At 37.1% G+C, this 16,427-nt stretch overlaps 3 protein-coding genes across 7 annotated transcripts; 2 read left to right on the top strand and 1 right to left on the bottom strand.

Moving 5' to 3' along the window:
- The first annotated feature begins 551 nt into the window (after positions 1 to 551).
- Positions 552 to 5,868, top strand: LOC18595896 (heat shock 70 kDa protein 15-like). Of its 2 annotated transcripts, none has more exons than XM_088807767.1 (10): positions 552 to 726; positions 1,677 to 2,893; positions 3,213 to 3,434; positions 3,581 to 3,676; positions 3,769 to 3,990; positions 4,100 to 4,294; positions 4,374 to 4,520; positions 4,597 to 4,746; positions 4,855 to 4,985; positions 5,187 to 5,868. In XM_088807767.1, exons 2-10 carry the CDS (start codon positions 1,724 to 1,726, stop codon positions 5,434 to 5,436), a joined length of 2,583 nt encoding a protein of 860 aa, XP_088663893.1. In that variant the 5' UTR covers positions 552 to 726; positions 1,677 to 1,723; the 3' UTR covers positions 5,437 to 5,868. The 2 variants fall into 2 exon arrangements, with proteins under 2 accessions (XP_088663893.1, XP_007024112.3); XM_007024050.3 differs by having other exon boundaries at positions 1,671 to 2,893.
- A 723-nt stretch (positions 5,869 to 6,591) lies between these two features.
- Positions 6,592 to 12,030, top strand: LOC18595895 (Pentatricopeptide repeat (PPR-like) superfamily protein). 4 transcript variants are annotated; one of them, XR_016027234.1, is made up of 6 exons: positions 7,660 to 7,965; positions 8,333 to 8,459; positions 8,625 to 10,470; positions 11,382 to 11,532; positions 11,617 to 11,761; positions 11,894 to 12,030. XR_016027234.1 is itself a non-coding variant. In XM_018123297.2 (4 exons), exons 2-3 carry the CDS (start codon positions 8,378 to 8,380, stop codon positions 10,451 to 10,453), a joined length of 1,911 nt encoding a protein of 636 aa, XP_017978786.2. In that variant the 5' UTR covers positions 7,660 to 7,965; positions 8,333 to 8,377; the 3' UTR covers positions 10,454 to 10,470; positions 11,382 to 12,030. The 4 variants fall into 4 exon arrangements, 1 of the variants encoding a protein (XP_017978786.2); XR_016027233.1 differs by lacking the exon at positions 7,660 to 7,965 and adding an exon at positions 6,592 to 6,940 and having other exon boundaries at positions 11,382 to 11,761; XR_016027232.1 differs by having other exon boundaries at positions 11,382 to 11,761.
- A 1,700-nt stretch (positions 12,031 to 13,730) lies between these two features.
- LOC18595893 (uncharacterized) lies at positions 13,731 to 16,014 on the bottom strand. The gene has a single exon (XM_007024042.3). It carries the CDS (start codon positions 15,179 to 15,181, stop codon positions 13,988 to 13,990), a length of 1,194 nt encoding a protein of 397 aa, XP_007024104.3. The 5' UTR covers positions 15,182 to 16,014; the 3' UTR covers positions 13,731 to 13,987.
- Between the last annotated feature and the right edge of the window lie 413 nt (positions 16,015 to 16,427).

Genomic DNA, 16,427 nt, shown 5'->3' with positions numbered 1-16,427 from the left:
TTTATAAATAATATTTTTTTGACAAGCAAAATTATTAATTTACAAACTTATGACTTAAAAGTATATACTAAAATCTAAAGAAGATGCTAATCACATGTTTATTTGGAGTTGATTTTAAGAAAGATCATTACCACATCAGAAATGAAAAACCAAAAAATTAACGAAAGAAGTTTTAAAAAAATTAGCAGATGATGGTTGTCGTAGATGGACCCAACTCTGATAAGTCTATCCATTGCATCCTAGGAAAAATTTTTAAAACCCGAATGAAAACCCAAAACCCGAGAACCCAACCCATGAGCCGACCAACAACCCGGCGCTTGACCTAAAAAAACGAAAACCTATAGAATTCCAAAGACTCCTCTCTCCGTAGATCTTTCTGGAAGCCGGAGTATCTCTAGACATCTCTAGGACCACCCGACCCCCACAAGACTCGCCCAAAAATATATAAAAAAGAAAAAAAGACAAATAGTTAAATATATCACAGAATTATTAATTTAAAAAAAAAAAAAAGAGTAAAAAGAAGTTGAAATTTCCACACAAACCCTCCTTAATAAAAAGGCTCCTAACTCCCTTTCGCTGCGTAAGGTTGGTTCCGTATTCTCTCTCTCGCGCACCAACGAAGAAAAAAAAGAAACCCCCAACAAAAAAGAGGTGTTTTTGAAAAGAAATTTCCAGAACCTCTTTTGGCCCCCAATCTTTCCTCTCTCTCTATTTCGTTTGTAAAAGGTACGATCGCCATCCTCCGGTCTTCGCAATTTCGTCGATTGTTTTTTGTTGGTGCTTTATTTCTCCGTCTGGAATTTGTAGATCTGTTTAGTTTTACCTTTAGATTTGGTGCATCGGTGGATTTTTTTTTTGCTTGATGATTTTTGCATTAACTTTTGTTTCTCTTTAGATTTAGATGTTTTCAGTGATTCAGGTGGAAATAGTTTTCTCAATTTATTGCTGATTTTTCTCTCCTGTTACTTAAAATTAAGTTTTTTTTTTGTTGTAATTTTTTTTTGCACCTGTTCTTTGGACTCAACGTCTTTCTAGTCGGGAGATTTATTTGAGAAGGAAAACGAAGTTGAATTTTGTTATTTTAGGTTGATTTGAATGCGATTTCTATCTGTCATTGCTAGGATTTTGCTTTTCTAATTGATTTATTTTAATGTAGTGTTATTTTTCAGTTGGAATCTGGTTTTGAAAGTTTTTAAGATTAAGATTTATTTCTATTAGTTTGATTTATGTGGCTCTTCTAAAAGCTTTTTGCTTTTTTTTTTTTAAACTAAGGTGTTTGATTAACTTCAAATGTGTTTGTTGTTTTTGCATGCACCTGGTAAGCACATTCATCTGACATTATGTCGTTGTGTGCTCTGTGTTCTAGTGTAAATGATTAACTTATCAAGAGTCTTCAATTGAAAAAAAGTGGGGAAAATGTCATTTGAATCTAGTTATGAGCTCAAGTCCATGGGAGTTACCACAGAATCTTGAGTCACAATTTATTGCTCATAATAAAAGGGAATATATTTATATCACCATGATTGATATTAATTTTGTATTTTCTTACTCTTAATTGTGTGATTATGTTGATGCCTTGCCTAGATTTCTAGTAATTTCTAGATTGTGATTATCTGTTTCCTTCCTGCATTAATATTTATATATACTCATATTGCTATTTGTTTTGTTAGGTGAAGATCGATTTTATTTTATATAAAATAAATCAGTGTAATTTCTGGTGAAGATGAGCGTTGTTGGGTTTGATTTTGGCAATGAAAGCTGCATTGTTGCTGTCGCGAGGCAGAGAGGGATTGATGTTGTGCTTAATGATGAATCAAAGCGTGAAACTCCAGCTATTGTATGCTTTGGGGAGAAGCAGAGATTCATTGGTACTGCAGGGGCAGCATCTTCTACAATGAACCCTAAAAATTCAATTTCTCAGATAAAGCGGTTGATTGGCCGTCAGTTCTCAGATCCTGAGTTGCAAAGGGATCTCAAGTCTTTACCCTTCAGTGTCACTGAGGGACCTGATGGATATCCTTTGATTCATGCTCGTTATTTAGGTGAAATGAAAACCTTTACTCCAACACAAGTCTTGGGAATGGTTTTGTCAGATTTGAAAAGCATAGCTGAGAAGAATCTGAATGCAGCAGTGGTCGATTGCTGCATTGGTATTCCTGTATATTTCACTGATCTTCAAAGAAGGGCAGTTTTAGATGCTGCCACAATTGCAGGCTTGCACCCTCTTCGCTTGATTCATGAAACTACAGCAACGGCATTGGCTTATGGTATCTATAAGACCGATTTACCTGAAAATGAGCAATTAAATGTTGCCTTTGTTGATATTGGACATGCTAGCATGCAAGTTTGTATTGCTGGCTTCAAGAAGGGACAACTCAAGATATTGGCTCATTCGTTTGACTGCTCTTTGGGCGGTAGAGATTTTGATGAAGTTTTATTTCAGCATTTTGCTGCAAAATTTAAAGAGGATTATAAGATTGATGTTTTCCAGAACGCAAGAGCTTGTATAAGGCTTCGGGCTGCTTGTGAGAAGTTAAAGAAGGTACTTAGTGCCAATCCTGTGGCACCTTTGAATATTGAGTGCTTAATAGATGAGAAGGATGTTAAGGGTTTCATTAAGAGAGAGGAGTTTGAACAGATCAGTGTTCCAATTTTGCAACGTGTGAAGAGCCCGCTAGAGAAGGCTCTTGCTGATGCTGGACTTGCAGTTGAGAATGTTCACACGGTTGAGGTTGTTGGTTCAGCTTCTCGTGTTCCGGCTATGTTAAAAATCCTCACGGAGTTCTTTGGTAAAGAGCCTAGGCGCACAATGAATGCTAGTGAATGTGTTGCAAAGGGTTGTGCTTTGCAATGTGCAATTCTCAGTCCCACATTCAAAGTTCGGGAGTTTCAGGTAATTGTCCACCAAATTGTTGTCTTAATCTCGCTCTTTCTGTGGAGTGTCATCTCAGCTTTGCATTTTTCATTCATTATTTGGAGGCTTTCTTGTGTAACTTGAGTAGTCTATTTTTTTGAAAAGGTGCATTGTTGTATGATTTCTAGTTTGGTACTTTGCTTTATCATCTTGAAGATGGGAATGATGCAAGGTTTTTGCCTCCATTCCTTATTTTATCTGTTGTTGCTGCTGCATGTCTATATTCACTTTTGTGTACTTTTCCTTTCTCTTTTTGTCATATTTCTAACATGGCTTATCACTTAATTCATATTTGAAGGTCAATGAGAGCTTCCCTTTACCAATTTCCCTATCATGGAAAGGATCTGCTTCAGATGCTCAGAATGAAGGAGCAGAACAACAACAACTGGTTTTTCCAAAGGGAAATTCAATACCCAGTGTCAAGGCTGTGACATTCCACAAGACAAGTACATTCAGTGTTGATGTTCAATATTCTGATGTCAGTGAGTTGCAGGTCCCTGCAAAGATTAGTACTTACACGGTAATTAATCAGGAACCTTAATCAAACTGATCATCTTGTTTTCTAGTTTTCTACTTTAGGATAAGAATTACTTGTCCAGTTCAAGAATTTAGAATTTCTTGCTCAACCTTCTGATGAAATAATTTGTGGCATTTGTTAAATGGCAGATTGGTCCTTTTCCAACAATAAGAAGTGAACGACCAAAATTGAAGGTCAAAGTTCGTCTGAATTTGCATGGGATTGTGTCCCTTGAGTCGGCAACTGTAAGCATATGTGAATTAATTTCTAGATTTTAATTATACCTGAAGGGTAATCTTTTTGTGCTCTTTCATAACTACTTTTCTGTGTTTTTAAGCTCTTGGAAGAGGAAGAAGTTGAAGTTCCAGTGTCAAAAGAGCCAGTAAAAGAAGATACTAAGATGGAGACTGATGAAATACCTAGTGATGCTGCTGCCCCCTGTGCCAATGAGACAGATGTTAATATGCAAGATGCCAAGGGTACAGCTGATGCTGAGGGGGTTGAAAATGGTGTTCCTGAGTCAGGGGACAAGCCTGTGCAAATGGAGACTGATACCAAAGTAAGTGTTTTTTAGTCAGCATGCTATATAAATGAGTGGCGTTGTATATGTGTGTGTGTCTGTGGGTTTGGGTATGGTTGTTTACATTTTTGTTTTGCCTGTCATGTAGGTTGAGGCTCCTAAGAAGAAGGTTAAGAAAACTAATGTCCCAGTGGCAGAGTTGGTTTATGGTGCAATGTTTCCTGCAGATGTTCAAAAAGCAGTAGAGAAGGAGTTTGAAATGGCTTTGCAAGATAGGATAATGGAAGAAACAAAGGATAAAAAGAATGCTGTTGAAGCCTATGTCTACGACATGAGGAATAAGGTAAAATGTTGTTACTAGTTTGCAAAATTGTTACTTGGCTGTTCTGATCTTAAAACTAATTATACTTTTATGTCTTCAGCTTAGTGATAAATACCATGATTTTGTCACTGCTCCGGAGAAGGAAGAGTTTACTGCTAAGCTTCAGGAAACAGAGGATTGGCTGTATGAAGATGGGGAGGATGAAACAAAAGGTGTCTATGTTGCCAAGCTTGAAGAGCTGAAGAAGGTAATTCTAGTGTTTCTTATTATTTCTCAGGTTGACTGTATAAATTGAGTATCTGACAGGTGTCTAAATATTGCAGCAAGGGGATCCTATTGAAGAACGTTATAAAGAGTATGCTGAGAGAGGAACTGTCATTGATCAGTTGGCTTACTGTATTAACAGTTACAGGGAGGCAGCCATGTCAAATGATCCCAAATTTGATCACATTGAACTTGCTGAAAAGCAAAACGTAATGGCCTCTTCCCTCTCTCTCTCTCTCTCTCTCTCTCTCTCTACCTTACCCCCCCCCCCCCCCCCCCCTTCTTCTGCTAAGATTTAATTCTTTGGTGCATTATAGGTCTTAAATGAGTGTGTGGAAGCTGAGGCCTGGTTGAGAGAGAAAAAACAGCAACAGGATCAACTTCCCAAGTATGCCACTCCGGTTCTCTTGTCAGCTGATGTGAGAAAGAAGGCTGAAGCATTAGACAGGTACACGCTATTCCACCTGCTTAAGTTATTGTATCCAGCATGTAAATACTTGTTTTGTTTGTAGATTCCTGTAGCTTGAAAAAAGTAATGTTCTCCTTTTTTTCTGCTAACCTATGATATATATTTTGATATATGGTATCATTGATATCTACACACGAATATATGATACTCCTGCTGAGATTCAAATTTTGTCTTAAATAGGTTTTGCAGGCCAATAATGACGAAACCTAAACCAGCTAAACCAGCCACACCTGAAACACCAGCAACCCCACCTCCTCAGGGAAGTGAGGCTCCGCCACAGGGTGCAGATGACAATGCCAACCCGAATGCAAGCCCTAACTGCAATGCTGACCCTAGTGAAAATGCACCAGCAGACAGTGCTGAGGCACCTCCAGCTTCTACAGAACCAATGGAAACTGACAAATCGGAGAGTACATCAGCTACTGCATAAATTATTAGCAGGTGATCTGTTGTTTACGTGGCCAAAATTTGGTTCTTTATGTATAAGCACTGTTTTTGAAAGAGCCTGAGACCAACTCTTTGGTAGTCTGATATGAGAGGCTGGGATCACTGTTTTCAATTTGTAAAGCATTGTCTTTGCTACGCCTACCAAGATTTGTTATTGTTAAGAGTGAGTCTTTAGAATCCAGGTGTTTTTCACGAAGGGATTTTAAGAGAAAAGACTGCTATTGTGCTTCCTTGATAAGATTTTTCTGTTGGAGGGAGGCTAAACTTTACTCTTTAAAGGATTTCAAGTGTTAAATCTTGTTTTATGTTTTGTAGGATTTGTCTTGGGATTAGTAGCCACTTCAATTCTGGGTATTGTTGGTGTCCTCAAATCTTGGATTTTGTTTCAATTGAAGTTTAACATTATTTTTCCGTGTCTTTTGTCTACCTCTAGGTAGGAGTTTCGAAATGTTTTCTTCAGATTTCACATGCTTGTCTATCTCTGTTCATTTCCTTTTCCCCTTGGTAATGGGTCGTTGTCTTGTCACTTAATTGTTTTATGTGACTTTATATACATATATACATATCGTTGGACAAGATTGTCGAAGGAATACGAGTTTATTCCCTGTTGCTTGGAATGTTAGTTTCTAAATATCATGTCAGTTTTTAGTCATTTAGACATTCTAGTTTATACACCGAAATGTGGAGAGAATTATGGGGCGAGTTGGATTTGGGCCGAGTAAGCCGACATGCAAGCAAGTCCATCTTTTTAAATCCTGTGCAAGAATCAGGAAGTGACCAGAGGGCCCAAGTCAAGAGCAGAACCTAACCCACAAAAAAAAAAAAAGACAAAAGGATCCAAATCAACTAAGAAAAAAAGTCGAGTAACAATCAACAAAGGAAAGGCATTTCAGTTTGCCATATGAGCTATTATCATGGAAAGTACACAAACAGAGCAATTGCAGATGATAAGCCAGTGATTGTTTCCTTTTCATAATAAGTCTTTCAAAGTGGTGCAAGTACAGGAAAGAGGTTAGCCATCATGTATTTTACATTAGTTTTTTTTTTTTTTTCTAAAAGAACCATGTCATTGTCACCAAGTTTTCAAGAGTCTAAGTGAGGTTGAAGAGTTCTCCGGTTCCCCCCCCCCCCCCCCCCCCTGCAAGCGCATGTGTGTTTTCTAATTTTCTCATTTCTTCCAAGAGAAAAAGGGTGACAATTCATCCAAGAGATGGACCATACGATAAATTTTCTCGTTGCTGAGTGGTGCAAGTCCATAAGCTCCATGCCCATGTTGCCGTCCGGGAATCCAAGGAAGTTCTCGAGGTCGGTTGTGGTGGTCAGCTGACCGCCATGGGGCGACGTCGTTAGCCATCCAGCCCTCGAAGAGAATGGGCTTCAACTCAGCACTGGCGGTGTAGATGGCTACCGTGTGGGCTGCGGGGCCGCTGCCAATGATGCAAACCTTTGTCCTAGAGGAGTTGGAAAATGATGCTACGGTCGTTACGGTAACTGTTCGTTCTCAATTTTAAAATTTTTTGTTTTTTATTTTCTTTCAATAATATAAAAATGAAATTAAATATATATTAATATATATAATATATATATTTTATTTAAATTTAAATAAAATATAATATATTTAATATTTTTACTTTTTTTATTTTTTTATTTTTTTATGCATTTTAGAGATGTCAAATATTGAGATTGTGAATTTTATTTCTATTGTTGACAATTGATGAGCAAGAAGTTATCAACTGAGATAAATATTAAATTTTATAACTTGTTACATAATTTTTTATTTTGAATCTTTTGTTACTTTGTTATTAAAAAATTTATATTAATTATTATTTTTTATTTTCTTTCAATATAATTTATGTGAATGAACATGAAAAGTCAAGTCATAAAAAATATTCGAGTTGATAATTTATGATGGGTAATGGTCTTGTATTAGATAATTTTATTTTGTGAAAATTAATTTTATTATTTTTAATTTTTTGTTAAATTGAATATTGAATATTAATTTGATAATTTCTATAAAAAGATATAATTAGTTGAGTAAAGAAACAAAGGTTATGTTTTTTAGATTTAGGTTATTTGTATATTTTATAATTATAGATGAAATTTATAAATTTTAATATTGTAATTTATAAAAAAAGTGATAAAATTTTTATTGATTTTTTAAAATATTTAATTTATTTAAGCTTTATTTAATCTTTTTAACTACGACGGATCGAACCACTAAATCATTCATAGTTCACCTCTAGCCGCAGCGGAAGTGGTCGCAAGGCCTACCAAAGTGCGGGCTTTTGTCCACAGAGCGTCTTGGCGTTTGGATGACTAACCCCTTCAAACGCAGTTAAAAACACAGGACACATGAGGTGATTATAATAACGGAGCAAAAAAGCGGGGCGCCGGAGCGGGCAGGGATTTCTATTCTTAAATAACAGCGCTTTTCGTTTTCAACCAGTGCGTTTAGCCTTTTTCAAGTGAAAACGCTCTTCTTGTTCCTTCTTTTTGCGGTGAATAATTAAAAGTGGGTTTACCAATCACTTCTATTTTTGTTATTTTTTTGGTTTATCTTTAGCATATCACTTCTTTTACGGAAGTTCAATTGTATCGGAAGTTGGTGTTTATGATTTTTTTTTATTTTTATTTATTTTTGCCGTAGCCATTATCTGCGGTTAATTGCTATTGCTGGGTTTTTCCTTTTTCCCCTCTTTTTTCCCATTTTTTTCTTATTTCCTGCATTTCGGAGAAAATGGTATTTAAGTTTGAAAAGAATGTTCATTCAATATGTTATGTTTTTTAGTTTGTCCAAGTGCCAGTCTGAGTTTAATCTTATTGCTTATTGAATGCATTGGTGTTCATATGCTAAAGCCATTTTATCCTTCCTGCTTTAGTTACTTCACCTTCTGCGATCTGATACGCAAAGTGGGCTGTAATTAATGAAAACCATCATGCCATCATCTGCTTTGAGGCGATCCATATCAACTTTGTCTCACCTCTGCGAGCCAATCAAGCAAACAGGTGAGCTTCCCAAAATGCTTGTCAGCTGATTAATCCGTTTCTTTCTATTAAATTGGCATTCTTTGGTAGGAATGAATTAAGATGGTTTCATATAATAAAAAGCATGAAAAGGATTACTTCCATCAAGTAATATGTTGGTTAATTTTGCATGGTTTTCCTAAACAGAGAATGAGATAGTGCAAATGTTCCAGTTGCCTAGTCCAAAGAAGGAAGCTCAGGACTTGGCTGTTAAGAGGAAGAAACCCTCTGTACGGACATTGGATGAGAGGTTCATAAGAATTTTGAAAATATTTAAGTGGGGTTCTGATGCAGAGAAGGCATTGGAAGTGCTCAAGTTGAAGGTGGACCAACGGTTGGTTCGTGAGGTTTTGATGATAGATGTAGAGATCAATGTTAAAATCCAGTTCTTCAAGTGGGCAGGGAAAAGAAGAAACTTTGAACATGACTCTACCACCTACATGACTTTAATTCACTGTTTGGATGAAGCAGGACTTGTTGGTGAAATGTGGAAGACTATCCAAGAGATGCTTCGAAGTACATGTGCTATTGGCCCGGCTGAATTGTCTGAAATTGTGAGAATATTGGGCAAAGCTAAGATGGTGAACAAGGCACTCTCCATTTTTTATCAGATTAAATGTCGCAAGTGCAAGCCAACATCAAGCACTTACAACAATATAATCTTGATGTTGATGCAAGAAGGGCACCATGAGAAAGTTCATGAGCTCTATAATGAGATGTGCAATGAGGGTAACTGTTTACCAGACACAGTGACCTACAGTGCACTGATATCTACTTTCAGTAAGTTGGGTCGTCATGATTCTGCCATTAGGTTGTTTGAAGAGATGAAGGAGAATGGATTACAGCCTACGTCAAAGATTTATACAACCTTAATTAAAATCTATTTTAAGCTAGGTGAGACTTGGAAAGCTTTAGGTCTAGTTCAGGAGATGAAAGGAAAGGGCTGTAAGCCAACTGTTTTTACTTACACAGAGTTGATAAAGGGGCTTGGAAAAGCTGGGAGGGTTCAAGATGCCTATGGTATATTCATGAATATGTTAAAGGAAGGTGGTAAGCCTGATGTTGTGCTTATTAACAATATGATTAACATCTTGGGCAAAGCAGGTCGATTGGAAGATGCTTTTAAGCTTTTCAATAAAATGAAGTCTTGGCAGTGTATACCAAATGTTGTAACATATAACACTGTAATTAAAGCTTTATTTGACTCCAAAGCCCCAAGTTCTGAGGCATCTTTATGGTTCGAGAAGATGAAGGCAGATGGTGTTGTTCCCAGCTCATTTACTTATTCAATTCTTATTGATGGTTTCTGCAAGACAAACAAAGTTGAGAAAGCTTTATTACTTCTGGAAGAGATGGATGAAAGGGGTTTTCCTCCTTGTCCAGCTGCATATTGTAGCCTGATCAACAGTCTTGGAAAGGCAAAACGATATGAAGCTGCCAATGAGTTATTTCAGGAATTGAAAGAGAATTGTGGGTGTTCAAGTGCTCGGGTGTATGCAGTGATGATAAAACATTTTGGAAAGTGCGGCCGTTTGAGTGATGCTGTAGATCTTTTCAATGAGATGAAGAAACTGGGATGCAATCCTGATGTTTATGCTTATAATGCTCTCATGTCAGGGATGGTAAGGGCTGGCATGATAAATGAAGCTCATTCCTTGCTCAGAACCATGGAAGAAAACGGTTGTGCTCCAGACTTGAATTCTCATAATATCATTCTAAATGGCTTAGCTAGGACAGGTGGCCCAAGGCGGGCAATGGAAATGTTTATGAAGATGGAGAATTCAAATATTAAACCTGATGCAGTATCTTACAATACTGTCCTTGGCTGCCTCAGCCGAGCTGGTATGCTTGAAGAGGCTGCAAAGTTAATGAAAGAGATGAAAGCAAGAGGTTTTGAATATGATCTCATCACTTACTCATCGATACTTGAGGCAGTTGGCAAGATTGATGAAGATCGTAGTCTAAGCACTTTCTGATGGAGTCCTGATGTTAGGTAAGATAAAGGCATCTTTCATATTTCTCTCTTACCTTTTTCCAACTATCGTTTGGTTTTTCTGTCACTTCCATATTTTAAATTATTCGTTGGACTTTTTTGAAGAAATGCTAAACCAAAGGATGCTATCTGAATCATTGATGCATAATGTTCTTATTACTCATATTTTCTGGATAGCGTTTCTGGTGCAGACAATCAGTTTGCTATTAACTGTCTTATCATGCAGTGACCAACTTATTTATAGATGATTCTACCCTTGGCTAACTGCCATAGCAAGGTCATTTAGTTCTAAGCTAAGTGGATTCAATATACAATTATCAAGCTGTAGTTATGGGAATTGGCTAGAGGTAAACCAAGCAATATGACTAGAAACCACAGGGGAAGCAGGCATGGGGCTGAAATAGGCTTTAGAATCAGTAATTCATAGAGATTGAAAACCAAATCATGTGGGCAAACTCTTCAACCTGTAACTTTAATTCTCAAATTAATCTTGTAACAGTTTTGTCAAAATATCTCAAATGTTAATCATCACAAGCTAACTATTTAGTCTGACATTTGCATATAATAGCTAGCCTAAGAACAAGATTATTCATTGAAGATATGCCTGATGAAGAGGGTTGGCTTTAACAGACTGAAGGAGCAGACCTGTGCAAACTGATGATGCTTTTATAGGTTCCTCTAGATCAACTATTCGACACTTTCCCATCCTCTTGGTAACAAGCACCAACTGTTCACACAAATCATCCATTTGTTAATGAAAAAAATTCATTTCACTTTACTGCTTTTAAGTATGCAGGTTTACTGATCGTGGCAAAGTTTTAGTGTGATAATTATTATAGGAAACATCTTTGGAGCCTTTTTCTTGTTGTTTCATGTGTGTGGTTTTGTATTTTGTTCTGCTTGATGTACAGGTTGAGGCTCCAAAGAAAGTGAAGAGAACAAATATCCAAGTTGCAGAGTTAACTTCAGACATGTAACACGAAGTAGAGTGTGAAATGGCTCTGCAAATGATGGTTATGGAAGAATCTAGAAACAGAAAAAATGCTGTTGTTGAGGGCTGTGGTAAAATGCTGTCGGGTTAAAACACCTACTTTTCCTTTTTTTCTAATATCTTCTTTTAAACTAATTATTGCTCTCTAACTCTAGCTAAGTGACAAATATTATAAATTTGTTACTGCTCTGATCAAGGAAGCTTTACTGCTAAGCTTCTGGAAGTTGAATATCAGCCTTATGAAGATGAGATGATGAAACGAAGGTTGCTTATGTTGTCAAGCCTGCCAAGCTTGAGAAGGTAGCTCATTTTCTTCTGAATGTTATATCACTCCTTTTGGAGACAAAACTGTATGACTATAGAAATTGCAGAGATGAGAGGTGTCTTAACTTTTATAGCAAGGTGAGGTGATCTTTTCAGCAAACTTTACAGGTACACTGAGATGGTGGATCTGCCATTTCACCTTGCTCATCCTATTAACAGTTATGTGGAGGCAAATATATCAGCTGATCCCAAATTTGATCACATTGTACTGGCTGCAAAGCAGAAAATAATGGTCTTTTTGGGTCTCTTTCTTTTGCTGCCTGTATCTTTTCGTCTCCTGGTCCCTCCTTATTGCTGGAAAATAAACCTGTTATGAGTGTATGGAAGCTGAGGCCTGGAGGGGAGAGGAAAAATAGCAGCAGGATTGCTCCCACTAATATCAACTCGAGTTGTCTTGCAAGCTTATGTGAGACGGCTGAAGCACTTGACAGTGAATGCAGAAAAACATGGGTTACATTTGTTAAAAAACATATACATCATGCAGAGAATAGAACTGTAAAAGTAGGAGTAAAGGAGATAAAAGGAGAAAATTAGAAATTATCTTATTATTTGAAAGAGAGGATATTGAGGATTCAAAGTTAACAAATTTTGTTTGATCATATTTCTATGCCAGTTTTGACGACATGAAATCAATACTCTTTCTTTATATATTGTTAGTAGAGATGAATGCAAGAAATGGGTCCTAATGTTTCAGGTCCTGCTTCAGCTTCTTGGCAAGTGTAACTAGTTTTGTTGGATATGGACATAATGGATACAAGTAAAGGCTGGTTAGGTAAGTAAGGGTGCCTGGTCGTTTTTGCTTTCTAAACTTGGAAGCAAAGTTTTCCCAGCTACACAATTTTGTCAAAAAATAATTCTACGTTAGGTAAGCGACCTGGAGATTCTGCATTAATTTTCGGGTGAGTCCAACGATAACTTTACAATCACATTTTGGTCTACAGTGATAAAGATTTATACTTGATTCGGTGAAAGAGAGATTGACATCTCATTAGTTTATTCATTTTAAATTAAAAAAAATCTAAATATAAATTTTTTATATTTTTGTGAGAGCATGTTGGTTGATAAAAACAGAGGCTGGTTTTAACCAAAGCCAACCAATTCTCATCTTCCCTTCAAGTTTTCACCATCAAAGGCATTCAATATTTTACCAAAGCTTGGAAAAAACGAACACCCTCGACAAAAAACACAAGAATAATTATAAATATAAATAAAAACAGGAATTGAACATTCTTTGGCTCATTTGATAATGAGAGTGATTTACGGGTTTTAGCGGAGAAAAAAAAAAAATCAAACCCAGCAACCCAAGGAGAAAAAGAGAGGAGTCTCCATGGCTGGGTTTGGTATTGAAGTCGGTGATGATACAAGGGAAAGGGATCTCTGTAACTCCTCAACAAAGCGAAAGAGAAACTATCCTTTAGACTGTAAAGCCAATCTTTGAAAGTTATGTATTTTTATTTTTAAGAGTTTCTAAATTTTCAGATTTATTCATTAATGAGGGGTCAATCTCTCCTTCACCCACAACGTAACAGATATAAACTCCAAACATTCAGCCCCAGACTGGATAACGTAAGAGGGAATGCACAGCTACCTATCAAGGATTAGAGGCATATACCAAATCTTGCCATCTACTTGCCCTCTCAATCAACACCTTTCTTTGGTGCTCTCTGTTTTTCCTTTTCCATGTGAAACACCAGAAGGTAAGCTTACAGATATTGATTCTTGTGTCTAGCTAACAAAGGAAGAAAAAAGGGCAATTTATGCCTTCAAAGAAGTTACATTACTACATTATGTTACATCTCACATTTACACTTTTAACTGAAGCAGACAATCTTGTTATGGTCACGAGCACACAACAGCAAGACATTTATCCAAGCACTCACCTCCAAAAATGGTACTATCTAATCACGAAGTCCATGCTTTCAAGCTTGATTATTGGTGACAGCAATTGATAGAGGAAAAAAGGATCACCAGTGCACTATAACATTAAAGCAGTACAAGTAATAATGAGAGTAATGATCTTCTCTAAAGAGTAATGATCTTCTCTAAATTCAGTAAAAATTTTCTACTTGACTGATACAGCATGTCTAGCCTCATTATTGTCGCTCACAATAGCTATTGGGAAAAGTCCCCAATATATTATACAACAACATTTAGCAGTCAACATCTACTCAACCTTACAAAGATAACTGGGTTTTGCATGCATTACTCACTAGCATTCTCAGCAGAGACATCATTCTCCTCATCATCACCCTGCTGTATTTTTGCAATTTCAGCCTGTGCTCTCTCCATGATCTGCCTCTTCTGCATTTCCAACTCCCTATGAAAATCCATTCTCATCTTCTCCAATTCCAACATCTGCTGTCTTTTACTATTCTCAATCTTTTCGTATATATCGCTAAATTTCTGAATAGAGTCTGCAAGCAATCTGAACGAAGAACCCTCATCAGATTGCCTCCCAAATCTTCTCTTTTTAGGTGGCAGTCCATCTGAGATATCCTCCTCACCATCAGCGGATTCTGAATTTGCTGGGCTATCCCTCATTTCATCCAAACCATTTGCACGGTTCAAATAAACCCGAGGGTTCATGAACACATACTCCCCTGAGTCCAACCCACAAGAGAGTCCACCCTGCTGTGGAGGAGTTGACATTAACATATCCATCTTTCTGAAATAAACCCATTTGCTAGTGGTAGCACCAGTCTCTGCCAGCATAGCCTTCTCCTTCTTATACTTCTTCTTCAATGTATCCAATCGATTACGACACTGGGTGTCAGTCCTTTCAATCTTTGAAACCTCTGATACCCTCTCTGCAACATCTTGCCATTCCTCAGACCGAAGACTCTTCCTCCCACGTTGCAAAAACCGGTCACCCCATGCATCCAGCAAAACAAATGTCTCACGCTCGGTCCAATCTGTAAGAGAATTCCTCCCGCCATACGAGGGCTTTGGCACTGACGTAGCTGCAACTGCTGCTGCTGGTACTCGAGGAGCAAATTCATAACTTGACACCAAACTCTTCAATTTCCTCTTTTTTGGGTGCCTCTCCAAGTCAACCTCATCACTCTTTCTATTATAACCTTTCTGCTTATCACCACCTTCATCGTCATCGTCCTCATCTTCATCCAGCTCGTCGTCGTCATCATCATCATCCATATCTTTTCCTACATACCGAACACCATTGTTTTGGTTATGGTTTTCCTCTTCCTCTCCCAAATCCTCCTCATCTTCTTCCTCCTCCTCATCTTCATCATCATCAACATATTGATTCACAATTGGTCTAGCATAAGGAGCATTTCTTACAGGAAGCTTTTGGCGATTCAAAGAACCATAACCCTGCTGGTGAGTAACACCATATGGATTTGGAGGGTATCTAGCATCATCTTCAATGTCATCCATTAAAACCCAAAATTCAACTCAACAATGAGTAACTCTGAAAGTATACCTAAAATAATCCAAGACTATAGCTCAAAACAAGATTCAAAATGAAACAAAAACGACACTTCCCCTACACCTTACCAGGTCCAATCCCAAATTTCCTCTTCCCTTTAAACAAACTTCAAGAACAACATAACAATCAATTATTTTTTTACAAAAAGAATCCCGCTAATTCTCATCACCACTCCACTCTTCCAAAAAAGAAAAACCCCAAAGTCCTAAACCCTTGAATCTTTTCTCTTCATAAAAGGAAAGAAATGCAAAATCCCTTTATTATTGAATCAAATAACAAAAACCCATAAAAAATTACTCAAAAAATCGACTTTTTCAACTCTAAATTCTCAATCTCTCAACAGCCAAGTTAACAGAATCAAACCCCTCCACGTTCATTGACCTAATCAAACACCAAACCACTAAATTTCAAGTTTCTTTTTCTTTTTTGGCTGACTTTTTTTAATTTCCAGCTCTTGATCACTGATTTACCCTATCCCATAAAATCAGATTCCAATTAACTCCATCATCCTCAAAATAACTAAAACCTAAATCTTTAATCAAATCGGAATCCATTTTCAAATAACAACGATACCCATCAAAACTTACCTGAAAAAGTGCTCAACATTCTCAAACTTTTCTTCAACATCAAACCCTAAGAAGCCCCTAACTCAAAAACTGACAAGTTTCATTTTTGTTTTCTGGGAACAAACTCAAACACGGAAAGGGGAAAAATTAGGCGATTATGGGAGAGAGTTAAAACTTGGAAGGGAAAAAAAAAAATAAAAACATAAAAATTAGGGATAACAAGAGGATTGCTGCTATTGTACGCCTTGTGCATAATCCTTTTAGATATCAGGCCCTGAGATTTGTGAGCCCATTGGGTCAAGGGACTGCTAATTGGGCTTCATGATTGTTTATCGAGTGGTAATAAATTTAAAGAAATTTCAAGTTTTAAAACCAAAGGGGTGAGGATTTAACATGCTGAGATTGTGCGAGCCAGCTGCCTCCGCCAAAGATAGCTGCTTCGTTGCCCGCAACAAGGCCAAGATTGGTGCCCTGCCTACCCATGCAGACCGTGTCGACGCCGTGCGTACGAGGTGCCATTTTATGTCCATTAAATTCTACATAATTATAATTAAATAATTTTATTATTTATAATTATACAAATATGTTGCATACAACAAGTGATCGTATACCTTATTTTTTAGCTAAT

Source organism: Theobroma cacao, chromosome 6 (assembly GCF_053813885.1).
Source record: "Theobroma cacao isolate CCN51 chromosome 6, ASM5381388v1, whole genome shotgun sequence".
NCBI classification, from domain to species: Eukaryota; Viridiplantae; Streptophyta; class Magnoliopsida; order Malvales; family Malvaceae; genus Theobroma; species Theobroma cacao.
The sequence above is the reverse complement of the archived record's forward strand: the minus strand, read 5'-3'. Positions and strand labels throughout refer to the sequence as shown.

What these genes read in the sequence shown, in the direction of transcription:
- LOC18595893 (XM_007024042.3), bottom strand. Translation starts at nt 15,181, where the DNA reads ATGGATGACATTGAAGATGATGCTAGATACCCTCCAAATCCATATGGT.
- LOC18595896 (XM_088807767.1), top strand. Translation starts at nt 1,724, where the DNA reads ATGAGCGTTGTTGGGTTTGATTTTGGCAATGAAAGCTGCATTGTTGCT. An exon ending in TCAAAGTTCGGGAGTTTCAG is followed by an intron (nt 2,894 to 3,212) that starts GTAATTGTCCAC and finishes TCATATTTGAAG; the next exon opens with GTCAATGAGAGCTTCCCTTT. An exon ending in AAGGCTGAAGCATTAGACAG is followed by an intron (nt 4,986 to 5,186) that starts GTACACGCTATT and finishes TGTCTTAAATAG; the next exon opens with GTTTTGCAGGCCAATAATGA.
- LOC18595895 (XM_018123297.2), top strand. Translation starts at nt 8,378, where the DNA reads ATGAAAACCATCATGCCATCATCTGCTTTGAGGCGATCCATATCAACT. An exon ending in CGAGCCAATCAAGCAAACAG is followed by an intron (nt 8,460 to 8,624) that starts GTGAGCTTCCCA and finishes TTTCCTAAACAG; the next exon opens with AGAATGAGATAGTGCAAATG.